This window comes from Camelus ferus, chromosome 13 (genome assembly GCF_009834535.1).
Source record: "Camelus ferus isolate YT-003-E chromosome 13, BCGSAC_Cfer_1.0, whole genome shotgun sequence".
NCBI lineage: Eukaryota > Metazoa > Chordata > Mammalia > Artiodactyla > Camelidae > Camelus > Camelus ferus.
The window spans coordinates 52,264,407-52,281,932 of record NC_045708.1 but is presented as its reverse complement, the minus strand read 5'-3'; the positions used below and the strand labels follow the sequence as shown (position 1 = coordinate 52,281,932).

Genomic DNA, 17,526 nt, shown 5'->3' with positions numbered 1-17,526 from the left:
AAATAATCAAAAGATTTCCATAAAGGACTTCAGAAAAAAGTTTAGCCAAATTGCAATGAGAGAAAACAAAAATTTCCAAGTGAGTAAGTGGCAAGAAAACAAATTATGAACCCACGTTCCCATCCTTTCATGACTTTTATTCTGACTTTATAACACACTGATGAGATGCTGCCTTCCTGTGAGACTACTTTCTATTTCGAACTTAATAAATTCTTTGATGGCCAAAGGGCAAAAATAATGCTGTGACTTTCAAAATCTCTCATTAACAAGTTTACATTAAGAAAAAATTATTTCTACAATATAACAACCATTTATCTCCTGCTCTTGAAACGTTAAGTAACATTTAATGAAATAAATCCTTTAATTACAAACACGAGCTCGGAGTTGAAGGGCATTAAAGTTATACCTGAGAGTTCAAGTTTGCTCCAGGAAGCCCAAGTGCAGCAAGGGCAGGATCAAGAGTAGGAGCTCCCAAAGCAGCCAATGGAACGGCGCCAATCTGCAAAATTTCAAATTTTATTTAAATCAGTATGCTGTGTGAGCTCTGCTGCAACTAATTTAACTATGCCACTGTAGATCAAAAGTAATTATAGACAATCTATTAACAAATGGGCATGGCTGTGTTGCAAAAAAATTGGCAACAAATGGGGGCCTGGCCCAAGAGCTGTAGTTTGCCTACCCCTGCTATACATGATGGCCTCATTCTTCACTTATTACAGGTCATACATTTATCCCTAAAATGAGAATTTAGAAAATATACAAAGATTCTCAATGCATTCTTGTGCCACTTATAAATATTCATTGCTTCTTAGAGCCAAATCTACCGCTTGTTGCCCTGCTGTAAGATACTGAAGGCAGGACCCTTACAAGCACTTCTCCTCTGACAGCTGGCCTAATGTTAGGCTTTATCTGTCAGGAGAGCTGGAAGGACACTGACTATGGAAGGGGTTTCTCTTCCTGGTTCCTACGTCCTTGTTCTGTTCCTGCAGTGCCACATGGGACACTGACTGGCTTTCACCTCAGTGAGCTGCAGTGCCATTCTCTTAGGTGGCTTCTCAGCAAGTAATGTGGATAGACAGAAAATTTTTACCATCTGTCCTTTTGAAGGAGGTCTAAATTTTAGCCTCAAGGGGGAAGAGGATCCCTCCCATATAAATGTTTTTCTTGTGTTTTCTTCCTCAAGCCTAGAAGCAGTGGTTGATTCCTCTACCTGCAATTCCTGAACCTTGAGCACTCCCCTGGTAATCTCCTGTTACTTGTTAGTAATTCCTTAAACTTTTCTTCTTCAAGTTATGTTATTTGACATAATTCTGATTAATTTAATGCACACAAACCATGCAAAATCCTATTGTTTGGAGGCAGTGTGACCTTCTCCACACGCATTATGCTTTAAAGTTCTCCTAGTTTCATTATTATTCAGTAAATACAAGGTACCAAACCTCTTGTAATTTAAGTGTCTACTGAGTACAGCTGAAATACCGTTAAAACAGTTGATCTTAGCACAGGAGCTAGGGGTGCTGACTCTCCGAGTAGAAAATCCATCTATAATTTTAGTGTTACAGTCAGCCCTCCATATCTGTCATTCCACATGCCTGGATTTAGCCAACCTTGGGTTGTACTGTACCATGTCTCAACTGAAAAAATTCCCATATAAGTGGATCCAAGCAGTTCAAACTCATGTTACTCAAGGATCAGCTGTAATATCATAACAATGGCTTAGTCATTACACAACTTTATACATCAAAGGTATCTACAAATTACCCAGATTCTTGAATTTAAGTCACCTTCTTAACTTAATAACTTAAACCCCAAGATAAGAGCAAAAAAAAGAAAGGAAAGATTAAACTTCACCTTAATTTTTTTTCTTCCCAGGCCAAATGAACATATCATTTTAAACAACATTCTCAACAGAAATCTCATGCCTCAGGAGATTTTTTTTCCCCCCACATACTTATAGGCTATTTTGAGAACTGGTGACAAAACTGATAAAATATAATTTTCAGAATGTTCTTAAGATGCAAACTTCCAAGAGATTCTTTTTAATATTTATGATTACAGTACAGCCTTTTACAGTACTGTAACCACATGATAACATGTTATGACCGAGAATCACAAGAGCACTTAAAAAGCTCAAGTATTTTTAGCTTTATCCACAATTCTGTGTTCCTCTCCACCCTCTAAGAATTCAACAGAATACCTGGGTAAGTGGGTTAGGTGTAGGCAGGAGTCCACCACCAGGCAGAAGACCTGCCACTGCGTTAGCTGGTGCCAACAGAGACAAAGCCTTAGTCTCATCAGGAATAACTCCTGCAGAGAAACATCCCTGCATTAGAACACACTCTTTTGCAAGACAGAAAACACACAAAAACACCCAGAAAATGTCTCCCTGAAACACCACCTGAGTTTGTTGAAAGTACTTATGTTCGCTAAAATATAAAGCTTGATTTCTATGATTTATCATTAATTTTATGTCAGAATGAAACTTCAATGTGTGAAAATCTGTTTCCTTTTTCTCTATAAATGGTTAAGTTTCTAGAGTAAAAAAAAAATAGCACAATACACACTACTTTTTTGTTAACACTGCCAAGATTTCATCACCTGTACTCGATTTTTAAGTCATGAACCAAACGTAAGCAAGCACAGTCGGTTCTCCAGGGGTGTGCTCTCAACTTTCAAAAGCTGTTTTATGAACAACGACTCGTGTCGGCTGCTTCACTATAAAGCACACAGAAAAATCAAGATACACAAGACAAAAAAAGTTTGATTTAGGGGTTAATAATATGGTACAGTTACTATGATTTTCTTTTACACCTACCATACAAATTTCGTAAAAATTAAGAGAAGAAAAGTATGTAAAGGAAATATTCTGTTGGAATCAAGCGTAGGGCTTTTGCTGACTCATGAAAATGAACATGAATGCTTCTGAAGGTCTCTGAATACACACAGGATGTGTGTGCGGGAGTGAGAGAGAGAGAGAGAATAGGTAAAACAACATGGCACATTCCTTACCTGTACAGTAAAATGCTTTATGCTCCAGTATGTGCCATGCTAACCAAACCAAAAATACTGCTACATAGTGTCAGTTCAAAAGCTAACTTAGCCAAACTCCTAAAGCCAAAAATGACATGTATGTCTGTTTTTAAAGCCTAATCTGTGTATTCAGATAAAATCTAAGGGTCCTAAGACAAATATTTATGTAGACAATTTAAATTCTATCCAACAGCAAAAGCCCTATATAGATGGATTAATCTGTTAATGTGCCCAAGCCCCCAAAATGAGAGTTCAATATACAATTAAACTACATATTTGCAAATACCAGTAGTATTTCTGTAATACATATTAAGAAACTGCATCTCATCATAAAACATACAATATGTACAGGGCACTTAAGAGAAACTGGATAAGCTGCAGAAGAAAACTGTTGGGTGGTATTTTCAGCAGGGCCTGGTATATAGTTCAGGCTGAACCAGGGAAAAGAACTGTAAAACACAACAACAAAAAAGAAAAACCACTGTTAAATAAAGGTAATGGTTCCTTCCACCTAAACTGAGAAGTGCCGATAATATAAACAAATGTATACTACACAGCACTGTTATCTTGCTTGTGTCAGAGCTGTCATCAATTTAGATACCAAGAGTTATGGAGGGGGGAAGGGGAGAAGATCATTTAGATATAGGGCATTAATGCATTATTAACAAACCTACAAAGATTATGGGATAATTTTGCATGCAAAATTATGTCTCAAGAGGATAATATTAAGTATCAACATCTTACTCAAATTAGTGCATTTGTAACATTTCTGGCAAACTAAAATCCTCTTGAATTTACTGTGAGACACCTGATAGAAGATCTGCATCCATTAAAAAAAAAAGTCATGCATCTGATCCTCTGATTAAAAAAACTATTTAAAAATAAATCTACAATTTAAAAATAGCAATGAGGCCCCTCACCAGTTAATTTTCATGCGTCAAGAGTATATTTTTTACTGCTGCTTTGATAGAACCATGAAATACTGCATGAATGTGTAGAAACGAAAGAAAAAGAAACAGACAAAAGAAACAAACATTAACCAAGGAACCTAAATAATCCCCAAATCCATTACTATTAAGAGTTCCTTCAAAATCCAGCTATCTCAGTTTTACCAATTAAGACTATTCCTTACCGTAGACCTTGTCTCTATTGTTCTAAAACACTGACCAAGAGTCAACACCAACATGTAAGAGCTAAAACCAGGGTGAATGGTGACAAAGGGATTGAGTACATCAGTTGTTTAGTGGAGGTTATCAACATTAATACAGCATACCATACCAGTAATTAAGTACACCAAAAATAGATTCTGGAACTAAATGCTTCTGTAATTCTATATATATTCCTAAATATTTCACTTTCAAAACAGATCCAGAAAAATTACCATGACATAAAAATACTTATGAAAGCCAGTTATATGATATACTGTATTATGTTCAGGGCTTGGGAACTATGACATAACACTTACTCAGTAAGAATTCTTTAAATTTAAAAGCTAACTAATATTTTGCACATTACTCACATGATTTGACCCTTGTTCCAAAAGCTAAGTTCTACATTTGACTTATCCTAAATTTGAATTCTGTAAATTTTCTCTTGGTGGTTAAGTCTTATCCAACAGGCACACTGATATAAAACACACTAACTCATAAGTCTATCAGCATATATATATATTTTAAACTATTAAAATTGGGTTCATACACTTTAATATTATGGAGATAGATGTAGTTATTATATAGCATGCCTTAACCCACCTATGAATGCAATTTAATTTCTTTAGAAAACCACAGAGGCAATTTTTCTAAGTTTTAAGGACTAGACATTTCACAACGTTTACAAGGAATGGTGTAAATGTTCACATCAGTATTCAAAGATCTAAGATAGCATCTAAAGTCAACAATATCAAGATTCTGCTTCCACTGACCAGTTCACCAAGGAAAGGGGAAAGCATTTAAATCCTGGTCAGAATATACGTTAATAAAATTCAGTAATTTTAACATATTTCAGTGATTTCCTTGAATAAAATTTATAGTTACCAAAAAGCAAACGAAGTAGCAATACACTGGGAACAAACTGATTATAAGACTTAGAAAATTTTACAAAATGGAATTAAGAGTGCTGTCTCGTCACAGTGGCTTTTTTAGATCCAAAAACCCTGCTCATTATTTTTCTGTCAAATTACTTTAACAGCCTAAAATGTAAAAAGAGAGAAAATGTAGTTAACAAATGGTTACACCAGGAAAACACTTGGGGGACTTGAGTGCTTGCTGGCCTTTAGTTAATGTCTAGAATCCCCTGTAGCTGCAGAGGACCCACTGTTTTTCAGTCATCTGGAAGAGTTTTGCATTTGCCTTCTCCACTACAAAAATCACACACACAAATAACAGAGAGAAGAATTTATTATTTAGAGATATTCTAGAAAATATAGCAAGAATGAACAAGAAATTTTGGCATAAAAACAAAACACCCAGTGCCCATCTGGCACCTAAGCTATAGAAAATCTTGAACTTTCATAAAAACCAGTATCATTGCGACCCTTGGTATACTGGAATTCAATGTGGGTTATATACATTTTTTAAGTTATCAGTGAGTGAAATCACTAAGAGGAATCACTAAGGAAATAAAACTAACCTAGTCACATTTATTCAAAACAGAAATAACATCATGCATTTATTTGAAGGTTTCTGTGAAAATGTGCATGGAGTGAACCATTCACCTTCAGGACTTTTACATAAAACTTAACATTAAATTAACTAGAGGTATCTTAAGGAATTACAATTAGGGATACGGTTTAAATGAACTTACTAATGTTTTAAAAGAATACAAAAGGTTAAATATCTTATAATAAACACCTGATTTTTTAATTCTTAGAATTAAAAAAAAATCTTCAAGTAAAAATATGGACTGCAGTATAACAAGGGTTTCAAAATGTTAATAGCTTAAATTTTTAACATGCTACTAACTCTCTCTCTAAAACTATACTGAGGTAGATGGTCATCATAGGATGCCCACATAGGTAGTTAAACAAAGCACAAACCTTCTGCATATGGTACGACTATCAAAGCTCTGTCAACGAATACAGTGTTTGTCAGATGCTGTGCCACAACTGCTGAGTCCGGATCATGAAACTTAACAAAGCAGACACGGGATGAGACTGGCAAAGGCGAATCACTAAAAAATAAACAGATAACATAAAAGAAGAGAAAAATATCAGCTGAAACACGAATGATTCACAAACAACATTTGCATTCCAGAAGTAAAAGAGGCACATAAAAATACATGATAATACGTATATTACTTTAGTCAACCAGTTAAAAAAAAAAGACACTTCCAATACAGTATTACCCACAGAACTGACAACAAATTGCACTTAGACAAAAACAATCACTGTTTAAATTTACAATGTATTAAGTTAAAAACAGACACCAACCTCTCAGAGTTTGAGCAGACCACAAAAAAGTTAACATTTATTTCATAATACAAGTAATAGCCACTTTAAAATACAGGTACCAGGTACTTAGTTTCAACTTAAAAAACCTTTCATTATGGCTAACTTTTCAGAGTTAAAATGAAAAATTTCCACTCCAGAGACAAAAGAATATTGTGGGAAAGTACATCTGTTTGATAGCCAATGAGTTTTCTTGACTAAATTCCCTGTCCTTTCACCTATAGCATATTAGAACTCCTAGACATTATAATTAAGGCTCTCTCACTTAGAGCACTTCCACAGAAGCAAAAATATTAAGTACACGTGGGGGTAATACTCAACAGCACCCTTCCCCTTACTATTAGGCAAAATTTCAATAAACAATAAAAGATCACTTTCCTCAGCAATTGCTTTCTTATGTAAAACAAAAACAAGTTGCTAAGGTGCAAGCAATGGCAGCTCTAAGTAAGACAGAATAGGTAGGGAGCAGGGTTGTTCTTTTTTAAAATATAGGATGGTTAAAATTTTTGCCACTAAACTCTCGGTGAAGGAAAAGATTTAAATAAAAGCATCGGTTGCTCTCCAACACCAAACCAAAAGCTATTTGAAAATCAATGTCCTAAGGCAGTAGTAATCATGTCATCCCTGTTTTACATTAGAATCATCAGTGGGATGATTCCAATTAAGATTCCAATTAAATCAAGATCGCTGATGAATGAAGTACTGAGCGCAGCCTCCTTCTTTAATTCTCCCTGGCAGTTTAATATGTGCCCTTGGTAAAGAATCACTGCTTTATTATAACAAGCCAATCACATCTTGAGACTTAATAAATGAAGAGGGAAATCCTGTAATATTTTTGAATGTTATCAGAAGGGGGTCTTTGTTAACTTTTCTAAGCAAATAAGCTTTTCATGTGTATATAAAAATTTAATTACATCAGATTTGGTCACATTAAGTATTTCAGATAAAAGTATTTGCTGATGAAAAGAAAAATTCTTATTAATTTGGACACAACACGAAAATAAAAAATTCTTATAATGTGAAGACTAACAGGAAACTATACAACCTGAGAACCCTAACCCATTCCAGTGTCTAATGTAAGTTTCCCTAAGGGCACTGTCCACAAGCACAGATTCCCATCAAGGTTCAAAGCAAAGCTGTCAACATGTATATCCAAATGGTTTACTACATCTTATAGAAGTTTACTGCTGAATGTTTCTGAAAGCATCACTGGTCTAAAATTTAACTACGCTGCCCCAGCATAGTGGAAAAACGCTGCTTCCTTAGTCTTAGCACTAAAGCTACACAGCCCTTTGTCTTTCTTTTATGACATATACATTAACCACTAAATTAGAAAACTCTATTTAAATGCTGCTATCACTTTATGTTAACACCTAATGTAAGTAGTAAGCACTTAAGTTTCTTAAAAAGTAACGTCTACCATTTCTTTGACACCATCTATTGTCATCTAACTAAAAGAAAAAAAAGATAATCAAATATTAGGTTGTTAAAATTAGGAAAGTATGCCTACGTGCTCCCAAAGTATTTCTATTTACAAGGATATCTTAAATACTCACATGTCTTTTCTACCCACTCATGTATGTGCAGCAGTTATTTAGCTCTATCAAACCTGTAAGTGGTCGTGAGGTAAAGATACAATATGAACAATTTTAATATCATAGAAAAGAGAGTCACAGTAAGACAACTTAGAAGGGCAAATAATTCTTCTCTCCTCAATTTAAATGGCTGTTTAAAACCACTGCTATTTGGTCCCATGATTATATTGTTGCATTTCCTAGTTAAAATCAGTAAAAAACACGTTAGGAAAAATGATTGTCTTTACTCCTTTAAGAATTAAAATAGAAGAGGCAGTGCAGTTGAAAACCACCAAGGAGTAAGACAGGGAAAAGTGAGCCTTGTGTGATGCTCCTGTCCTTTACCTAAGAGTGGTGGTGGACTGTTTCTAATGTTTCTTAAAGTGTTTTCTAAGGGTTGTTTCAGAATCCTCTGCGGTGAACAAAGAAATTCAGATTTCTCTTTTCCTTCTCAAGCCCTGAAAACCCTTTTTTAAATAGGAGGGCTCTGATTCTTAACAAGATCCCTACTTGATGTTTGTGCCTGCTGAAGAGGGACTTCTGGTTTGGGCTAATTCTTTCAACTCCCACTGTAACACTGTGCTAACCATTTCTCAGTAGAGAATTTTGAGCTTATAAACAAAGCATATACTAAGCCTAACAAAACGGCAAGTGTGTGACAAAGGTAATGACTCTGTTGACCTCACAGCCCTTCCCCTCATTGTCTTATTTAGTTCTAAAAAATTCAGCAGAATGCTGCATTGATTAAAAAAATGTTTAAAGGTAAACCAAGTTCTCTCCCATACCTAACTTACACTGAGTTACTTAAATGATCGTTAAAGTGTTTACTTTTCGTCACCGAAAAGTTATTAATGAATTTAAATTTATCTGTAGCATTAACAGTAGCCTTCAGTTACTGCATAACTAACATGTGGTTCTTTGGGATCATTACCTGCTAAGAGCTCTGGTTATATTCTCCATTCTGAAATCCCACGAAAACCAAACATTTGAATAATACCTAGTAGGTGCAAAAGAATGATTCCACTCACAAGTTGCTTGGCTAATCAAGGAAATTCTGTTCAACTGGTAAAGAAGAATCACAACACTGGGATTCAAATACTAGCTTTGACACTGGTAGAGGGGTGTGGGTATACAAAACAACCTATGTGAATTTCAGTTCACTCACTTGTAAAACAGGGTAAAATGCCTTCCTCCTCTGATTTGTAAGGACTGAGCAAGATAAAATAGGAAGCATCTAGCATACAATAGAGAAACAACGTTGAATTTCCAATATGCATTTTAGCAAAAACTAGAATCCAAAGTAACTTTTTCTTTTAAAAAGGAAGAATGAGGGAACACTGACAGATGCTTTCAGATAGCTGTAGGTAGGGTTAGTAACACTGAAGAGGGGTATAGAATACTATTTCTTGTGAAGACAGAGCATATTACTACTGGGTGAAATCACATTCCAACAATTTCTGGCTTAAAAGAACCAAGAAATAGATGGATTTAATAATGAAACAAAGGGAGAAACCTTCTTGAAGAGGTTGTCACTGCAATGTCTGAAAATACCAGATTCCAGGAATTTCTCCCCTGAAACAGGTATTTAGAACTGACATTAGAGTTTCAGTTGGTGTGGTCTGGTGCTTAGTCATATAAGGTACTTTAAAAATGCACCTCAGGTGATGGCGATAACCCCAAGCGAATTCATATTCTAGAAGAGGAAGTTAAACTTGTCAGTTGGTGACAGAGGAAAAGCAGTTAAGTTGAACAGAGAAGGCAGGGAGCAGGGGTGTTGTATTTTTGTATAGGGTGATTAGGTGACATTGGAGTAACAAAAGGAAGCAAGCACGCCAGGGGCATATCTAGGGATAAGAGTTCCAGGTGGATATGAATGACTTTTGGGAAAAACATACCCACGCACCCGTAAAAAACTCAAATAGTAAATGTGCTTACAATCAGTAGAATTTTACATAATCCGAGCTATTCAATCTTACTCTATAAGAGTAAATTTTTGGAAAAAATTTTGGAATGATGAACCAACCCCTTTAGACTATTAGGACTCTACAGTACATTGGCCCCAGCAAGCTACCATTGAAAACTGTAGCCACCTTAAATAAACTGTCACATAGTATTTCCAAATTGTGCAGGTCAGATAAGCTATTGAGACTTAAATTAGTAAAAACAAAACAAAACCAAAAGCCAACATTAAATGAAAAGTAAGCATCTACACTCATACTATTCAAACTGGAAAAGTCACTGAGGTAATGCAACATTCACTATCTTGTAACTTTGTACGTTTTCAGAAGAGAAAATGATCTTTACGTGGGAGCATATATGAAGGAATCAAAGAACAAAAATGTGTCAATATTTATCTCTTCCTCCCAATATAGGGAAAGGAATCCTCTTAATGCACAGCACCCAGATCACACTGCCTGGTGCATACAGCGATCCTGGTTATTGATGGAACCACTCCTTTCCCTACAGAGCAAAATGCCAGACTCTGGTTCACGACTCCCTCTAAAGCATGGACCATACATTAATGTAAAAGAATAACCAGTAAATTACCTACACCTTTCTTTGTCATCTATTTATAAAAGCATAAAGAGAACATTTTCAAAATAAAACATTTTAAAGTCAGCAACTATATTCTTAACGACTTGTAGGATTGGAAATTTTTTTTCTTAAGTAAGTCTAATATCTCAAATACTGTAACAGGATTACAATTAAGTAAACAATAATAATCAGATGTGTCATTTTTGTTTTCTGCCATTTCACTGTTTATTAATTTTACTAACAGTTTAACAAATGGTATGTTGAGAGAAAATAACAGCCAAAAGCCATTTCTGTGTGTTCCTATTATGAAGGCTATTTGTCCTTCATTCTCAAAGTAAATTTCTGTTCAAAATAACTGTAACAAAAGCATGTTTGGTCCCAGAATTCTACACTTCATGTAAATTAATAACTCTGAAACCCCTCTCCACGTGCATATTACCACCAAAATTAAAGACAATACAACATTTGAAAACACTAACAATCATTTGAAATTCTTTTAAAGTAGAAACTGATAAAATATGGTAACACTTAACAAATAACACAGTTATGATCAATTTCTATTAATTATTTGAGAGAAGTGTACAGAGATTAATGATTTATTACATCTACAACACTGGATTCCTTGAGGATTCCAATTTCCTGTTTAGTACTTAAGTGACATCATAAAAGTCTCATAATTCAGCGGATACTGAATATCCACTGACAATAAAATTTGAATTTTCACTCTCTCCAGAGAGCACACAACTGTTTTATCGTTTCAAATTTTTGTTCTAACATATATCACATCTTGTCACAGCTTCTATAAATTTTCTCTTCACGATTGTTACACTCATTTAATACTTCTGTGATTAAAAAAAGAAATGAGACAATAGGATAAAAACAAAAAGACATATACTCTAAATTTTAAAATTTAACACTATAAAATTCCCTCGGAGGAGCAATTCTGAAATCTCACAAATGTGTACATTATTTAAACAAAGGAAAACCCTAGGTTTCAGCTGTAACTCATTTTGTCATTATAAAAACTACTAAAGCTCACTGAATTGTCTGTCAAAGAGTATTAACTCTGAATTATGTTCACCGGGCCAGGATCACTGAACAATATTTATCAATAAGCGAACAGCAGCCCACAAAGTTCCACATAAAGTTAACACAGAAATGAATAATCTTCGAAGAACTCAAAGAAACACTTCATTTTTTAAAAAGGAGATGAACCTTTCCAAAAAATACATACAGTGGGTAGTCTGTATTGCTTTAAGAGCCCATAGAACGACCACGCTGGCGCACTTTAAGGGAAAAAAAATCCCAAGATGAGCAGTCACTGTCTCCTTATCCCCCAAACGCTGCCCCTGCCCCTTTGCATTATTAGTAGGCCGCCTACCCAGACTTAAACCGCCAGCCTTCACTAAAGCAACCTAACGCAGGGTAGCACGGACAACGGCCTAGGAAACGGTGTGGTTAGGCCCACGCTGGGGAGGAGTTAGCAAAAATGGTGATGGTGGACGATACTCACTCAGGCGGGAAGAGGCGCAGTTCGTCGATCTTGCCTAGGAAACCGAAGAGGGTCCGCATTTGCTCGGAGCTAGCGCTCGGGGAGACATTAGTCACCTGGATCACCTCGGTGCCACCGCCGCCGCCGCCTCCGCCGCCGGGCCCGCCGCTGGGGCCCGGGCCTGCAGTGCTGGGGACGACGGTAGTGTTGCTCATGGCGCTGCTCGCGTTCTCGCTCCTGCTTTAACACATCAAACACACAACAAACAGTGAGAGGGAGGGGGAAGAGGAACCGGTTCGCCGGAAAGGAACAGGACGGTGTCCGAAGCTGCAGCCGCTGCTGCCGTCGCCGCCGTTTCTCCGCCCCGCCGCTCGCCGGGGGGAAGGAAGACAGCGCGCGAGTTCGAGACCACGAGAAAACAAACGGCCGCCCCCACCTCGCCTCCAACCACCGCACTCGCGGCCCAAGCTCCCCACAATGCCTTGCGGCGCGCGGGCGCGTCACCGGCGGCCCCGCCCAGCAAGCCACGCTCGCAACGAGACCCGCAGCGAGAGAAACGCGAGAAGGACCGCGGTCCCGGGAAGGCGTCATCCCCGTCCCTTTCCGCTCGTATTTTTTGCTTTATTTTGTTTTTTAATGCGAAGAGTGGAAGTCGTTAACTTTTTTTTCTTTAACGCAAGTCTTTACTCCTCGGCAAAAAACTGCACACTTTGGCAACTATTCTTATTAAAAATGCCCACGATATTTCTTTATAAGTATCTTCTACAGATTTGTCCAGCTGCTGATGAAATTTACACCCCTAGCTGTCAAGATTTTCCTCCCCACCACTATAAAATTTTCTTAATCTTTACACACATCTTGATAACATTAAATTTGTAACCAATTTGCTTTGTCAATAAAATCTTCATACTTACTAGTGCTTTATAAGCTAATTTCACAAGTTTACTCTTTAAAGAACATTTTACACCTAAAAATATATTCAAGTATATGATCTAAAATTTCTACAGAAAAACTTGATTTACATGCACATTTTTGCATAAAATAATTTTGAAGCTTTTAATTAAAGATCCTTGCCTAATTTTTCAACCTCATGTGAAATATTCTCCCACTTTCATCCAGTGTTATCCGATGACTTGCAGTTCCCTAAACCTGATAATCTTTCATTTCACCGTGCCGTTACACAAGTTATTAATGACCTCCCTCATTTTATCTAACTGCTATCCTCCACAGGGCCTTTTCCTTGCCTCACTGCCACAACTTCTGCAGTGAGGGCTTCCTCCTTTCTGCTCAACAAGAGGTACATATATTTGTTACTTTGGCATGTATCTCTTACAAAGCTGTGAGTTTTCTGGGTCAGTTTAAGACCTAGCACTATGTCTGTCACATAGTCATTGCTCAATAAACGTGCTGAAAACATGCACAATGTGTCTTAATGACAGTGTCATTTATTCTAAGGCAATTATTAAATAATTTACTTGACCCTGAATATTTCTGGATGCCAAAACCTGAGGCCTTGTAGAATATTTTGAGTAATAAATACCTCTATGGAATAATGCAACAGAGGGCGTAATTTGTGAAAGAATAGAAACCGAAGTTACTGAGATTTGGATGTAGATCCAATTGGCTAGGTTTACTTACTAGTTAAGTCATTTCTGCTAGTTCTTATACAGACAAATGGGTTGGATGACTGTAAGCCTAGCAAAATTACAAACTAAAACTAACTGCATGTCATTCATAAATCTGTAACTGTGAATATAAAACACATCAGATAATTTATTTTCTTATTTTGAATCAGACACATGTAACTGACAAATGGAGGCCACCAGAGTGACCCAGCCCACATAACAAATCTAAACACAAATCAGCCTGCATTTACAGGAAACACCTGTTAAGGAAACCTAACATACACAAATTGCAATCTCCCAACTCAGCTTAAGCAAGTTTACCTTGTTCTAGAAAATAGGACCCGCTAGGCTGATTAGGAAATTCTTTACTTCCTGACCAATGCCTCTTCTATCACTCTATAAAACTCCCTCATGCCCAAAATCCCTTGGGAAGAGTGCTCCATTGCTTGTCAGGTGCTTTACTCTCCCAATTCATGTATTGTTTTCCCTTGAATAAACAGCTTCAAACTCCTTACTAAATTGTTTTAGTTTTGTCACTTGACAAGGTGAACACTTACTAGAAGTGCCTACTATGTGCTAAGCATGTTTCAAAGTTCTATGGTAAAAGGGCAAATAATACATGGGCAGGATTCATGCCTGTCATTAAAAAATAGTTAACACCTTTTTATTTTCTGTGCTAGATGCACAAAAATTTTTTTATTCCACACTTTTCTGTATGTTTGACATATTACATAATTAAAACTATAAATCCAAACCAAAGAAAAACATAGTTCCAAGATAAATCTTTTAAATCATCAGAAGCCAGGTTATATACAACTTACTGAAATTCAAGTAGATGATGATCCCATATGGAGAAACGGAGTGGCAAAAAAGAATCTTATTCTAATAAGGAGGATTTCTGAGTATTTTCTTTTCAAATCATTAGCAGCTAAAAAACAAAAATAAAAACACACAAACAAACAAAACAATGTGACTTAGAGCCAGAAGACTGTCTTAAAATACTACCCTGTCATTAAGTGTGATCTGAGGAAATTTCACTTCATTTCTAAGAATCTATTTCACTCAGAAGCTGAGTGCGGAGCTGAATCATAATTTTGAAGATCCTTTTAGGTCTAGTAAATAGATTAAATAAGTAACTACCTTGCATGATTATTGTCTGTTTCCCATAAAAATGAAATAGCTAAAGTCAAGTGACAAATATATCAAAACAAATTAACAAATATATCCAATCTACACTAGTCTTAAATCACTTTAGATTCATTTAGGCTCCCAATTAAGACTATAAAAAGTACAGGACCTGGAGACAAGTATTACGCCTATCTTATTTACTTTAACCCCAGTATCATGAGAATTTTTTTTTAAGAAAAAAACTCACAAATTCCTTCAAATATTCTGCACCCAGTATGTTTCAGGATTTTCCTAGCCACTAAAATATAGCAGAAAAAAAAAAAAGACAGGCAATGTTCTTGATCTCATGAAATTCCAGGTCCAATATGGCAAACTCAACAAACAGAAACAAAGATGTGAAAATAGATAGGTACAGGAGACAAGGGAAGTGTTATCTGAGCTGAGACCTTATTAAAAGGAGGAAGCAAGCCATTTGAATTTCTAGGGGAAGAGCAATCTAAGCAAAGTAAATAGTCAATCAGAAAGGTCCTGGGAGTAAGAGTAACTTTGAAGCTTTCAAGGAAAGTAGGAAGACCATTCTTTGTAGATTAAACACTTCCCAGTTAATATATCAGAGAGAGACTTCTAAGAAGATCCTGTCAGTGTCATGTGGAAAGTGAAGGGAAAGAAGCATGCCCAGGGAAGAGCCACAGTTCATTTTGGGGAGTGGGTTTGAGAAGGCTTTCAGTTATATTTGACTAATGAATACTACCAGTCTTACTAATAATGGTCAATGCTATTTCTAATGTAAAGCATAAAATAAGCTGTCATTTTGGCCTTTGTAGTCATACTCTGGCCTGTTAAGTCATATTTGGCCTATACATGCAAATTACAGTGCATGACTTCTGATAGACTTTTGAAATATGGAAAATAACAAATTCCCCATAGTAGGGCCCATGGGTGAGGAACTGTAACTACCACCACACTGCTAAGAAAAATTTAAAGTGGTGCTTGATATTGGAAGGAAAGTCTGTCAAAGAATATTAGAAAATTACACTTTATGCAAATCCTGAAGAACAATACCAATCCTCTCAGTCATAATGAACAAGGTTTAGTTCTTTCCAGTCTCAAGGTTCTAAAAGATCTCATGTATAAAAGAATGAAGCTAAACCTCTGTCTTACACTACTCACAAAAACTAACTTGAAATGGACTAAAGCCTTAAAATGTAACACCTGAAATGATAAAACTCCTAAAAGAAAATACAGGATAAAAGCTCCTTGACGTAGGACTTGGCAATGATTTTTGGGTGTCTAAAGTATAAGAAACAAAATTAAAAATAAGCAAGTGGGACTACATCTAACGAAAAAGCTTCTGTATGGCAAAGAACATGATCAATAAAGTGAAAAGATAACCTATGGAATGGGAGAAAATATTTATAAACTATGTATCTGGTTAGGGGTTACTATCTAAAATATACAGGGAACTTCAAAACACCTCACACCTGTTAGAATGACTAGCATCAAAAAGGCAAAGAGATACATACTGAGGATGTGGAGAAAAGGGAACCCTTGTGCATTCCTGGTGGGAATGTAAATTTGTGCAGTCACAATGGAAATGGAAACACTACGTCAAAGAGGTATCTGTATCCCCATGTTCAAAGCAGCATTATACACAATAGCCAAGACATGGAAACAACCTGAGTGTTCACTGACAGATGAATAGATAAAGAAGTTGTGGTATACATACATATAAAACGGAATATTACTCAGCCATAAAAAATGAGAAAACCCTGCCATTTGTGACAACATAGGACCTTGAGGGCATTATGCTAAGTGAAATAGGTCAGATAGAGCAAGACAAATACTGTATAATCTCACTGAAATGTGGACTCTAAAAAACAAACCAAAAAACCCCCAAACTCATAGAAAACAAGAACAGATTTGTGGTTATCAGAGGTGGTGGTGGGACTAGGAGAAATGAAGGCCAAAAGGTACAAACTTCCAATTATAAGATAACTAAGTAATAGGGATGTAATGTATGATATAACTAAACAGTGCTGTATGATATACATGAAAGTTGTTGAGAGTAAATCCTAAGTGCTCTTACCACAAAGCTTTTTTTCTTCTTATTGTCTATCTATGAGATGATGGACATAAACTAATCCTGTGGTAATTATTTCAAGACGCATTTAAGTGTAATTGTTATGGTGTACACTTAAATTTATATAGTGCTGTATGTCAATTATCTTTCAATAAAACTGGAAAAAAGAACAACTGCAATAAAGGTATTTCTAAGGAAAAGAAAAAGATCTCATGTATTTAGATGGAAGTTCTTCAATTAAAAGATACAATAGACACAGGTATGTATAATAACTCACTGGACAACATGCTCCCAGTTGGATAAGTTAAGTTACCTTTTACTGTTAGCCACCTTTGTTCAAGCTATGGAAAAGACGCTAGAGTCCTCCAAATAGACATAATTTTGCAAATCTGTACAAGCAACAGGTCTTTTATCAAGTCAATTGTTAAGCAGCTCTTTCCCTCTAGCAAATAAACTTTTTGAAGACAGGGAAGGCAATGTATTAATCTCTGTGTTTCTCCCCTTTCTGCTGCTCCATCTAAATGAAGGCGAGAGACTAACAGATGAGTTACCATTAAGGGATTGATGGACAGATAGATGGAAGGACACAATGCAGGACAGAAAAAAAGTCTACTTAA

The 17,526-nt window shown here is 36.1% G+C and overlaps 1 protein-coding gene across 1 annotated transcript in view; it reads right to left on the bottom strand.

The window, feature by feature from the left end:
* The window catches only part of SRSF11 (serine and arginine rich splicing factor 11), a 39,417-nt gene that overhangs the window by 16,726 nt on the left and 5,165 nt on the right, over positions 1 to 17,526 (bottom strand). The window contains 4 exon segments of the mRNA XM_032494565.1: positions 407 to 499; positions 2,198 to 2,307; positions 6,065 to 6,198; positions 12,098 to 12,313. Coding sequence (XP_032350456.1) covers positions 407 to 499; positions 2,198 to 2,307; positions 6,065 to 6,198; positions 12,098 to 12,291 — 531 coding nt within the window. The 5' untranslated portion in view covers positions 12,292 to 12,313.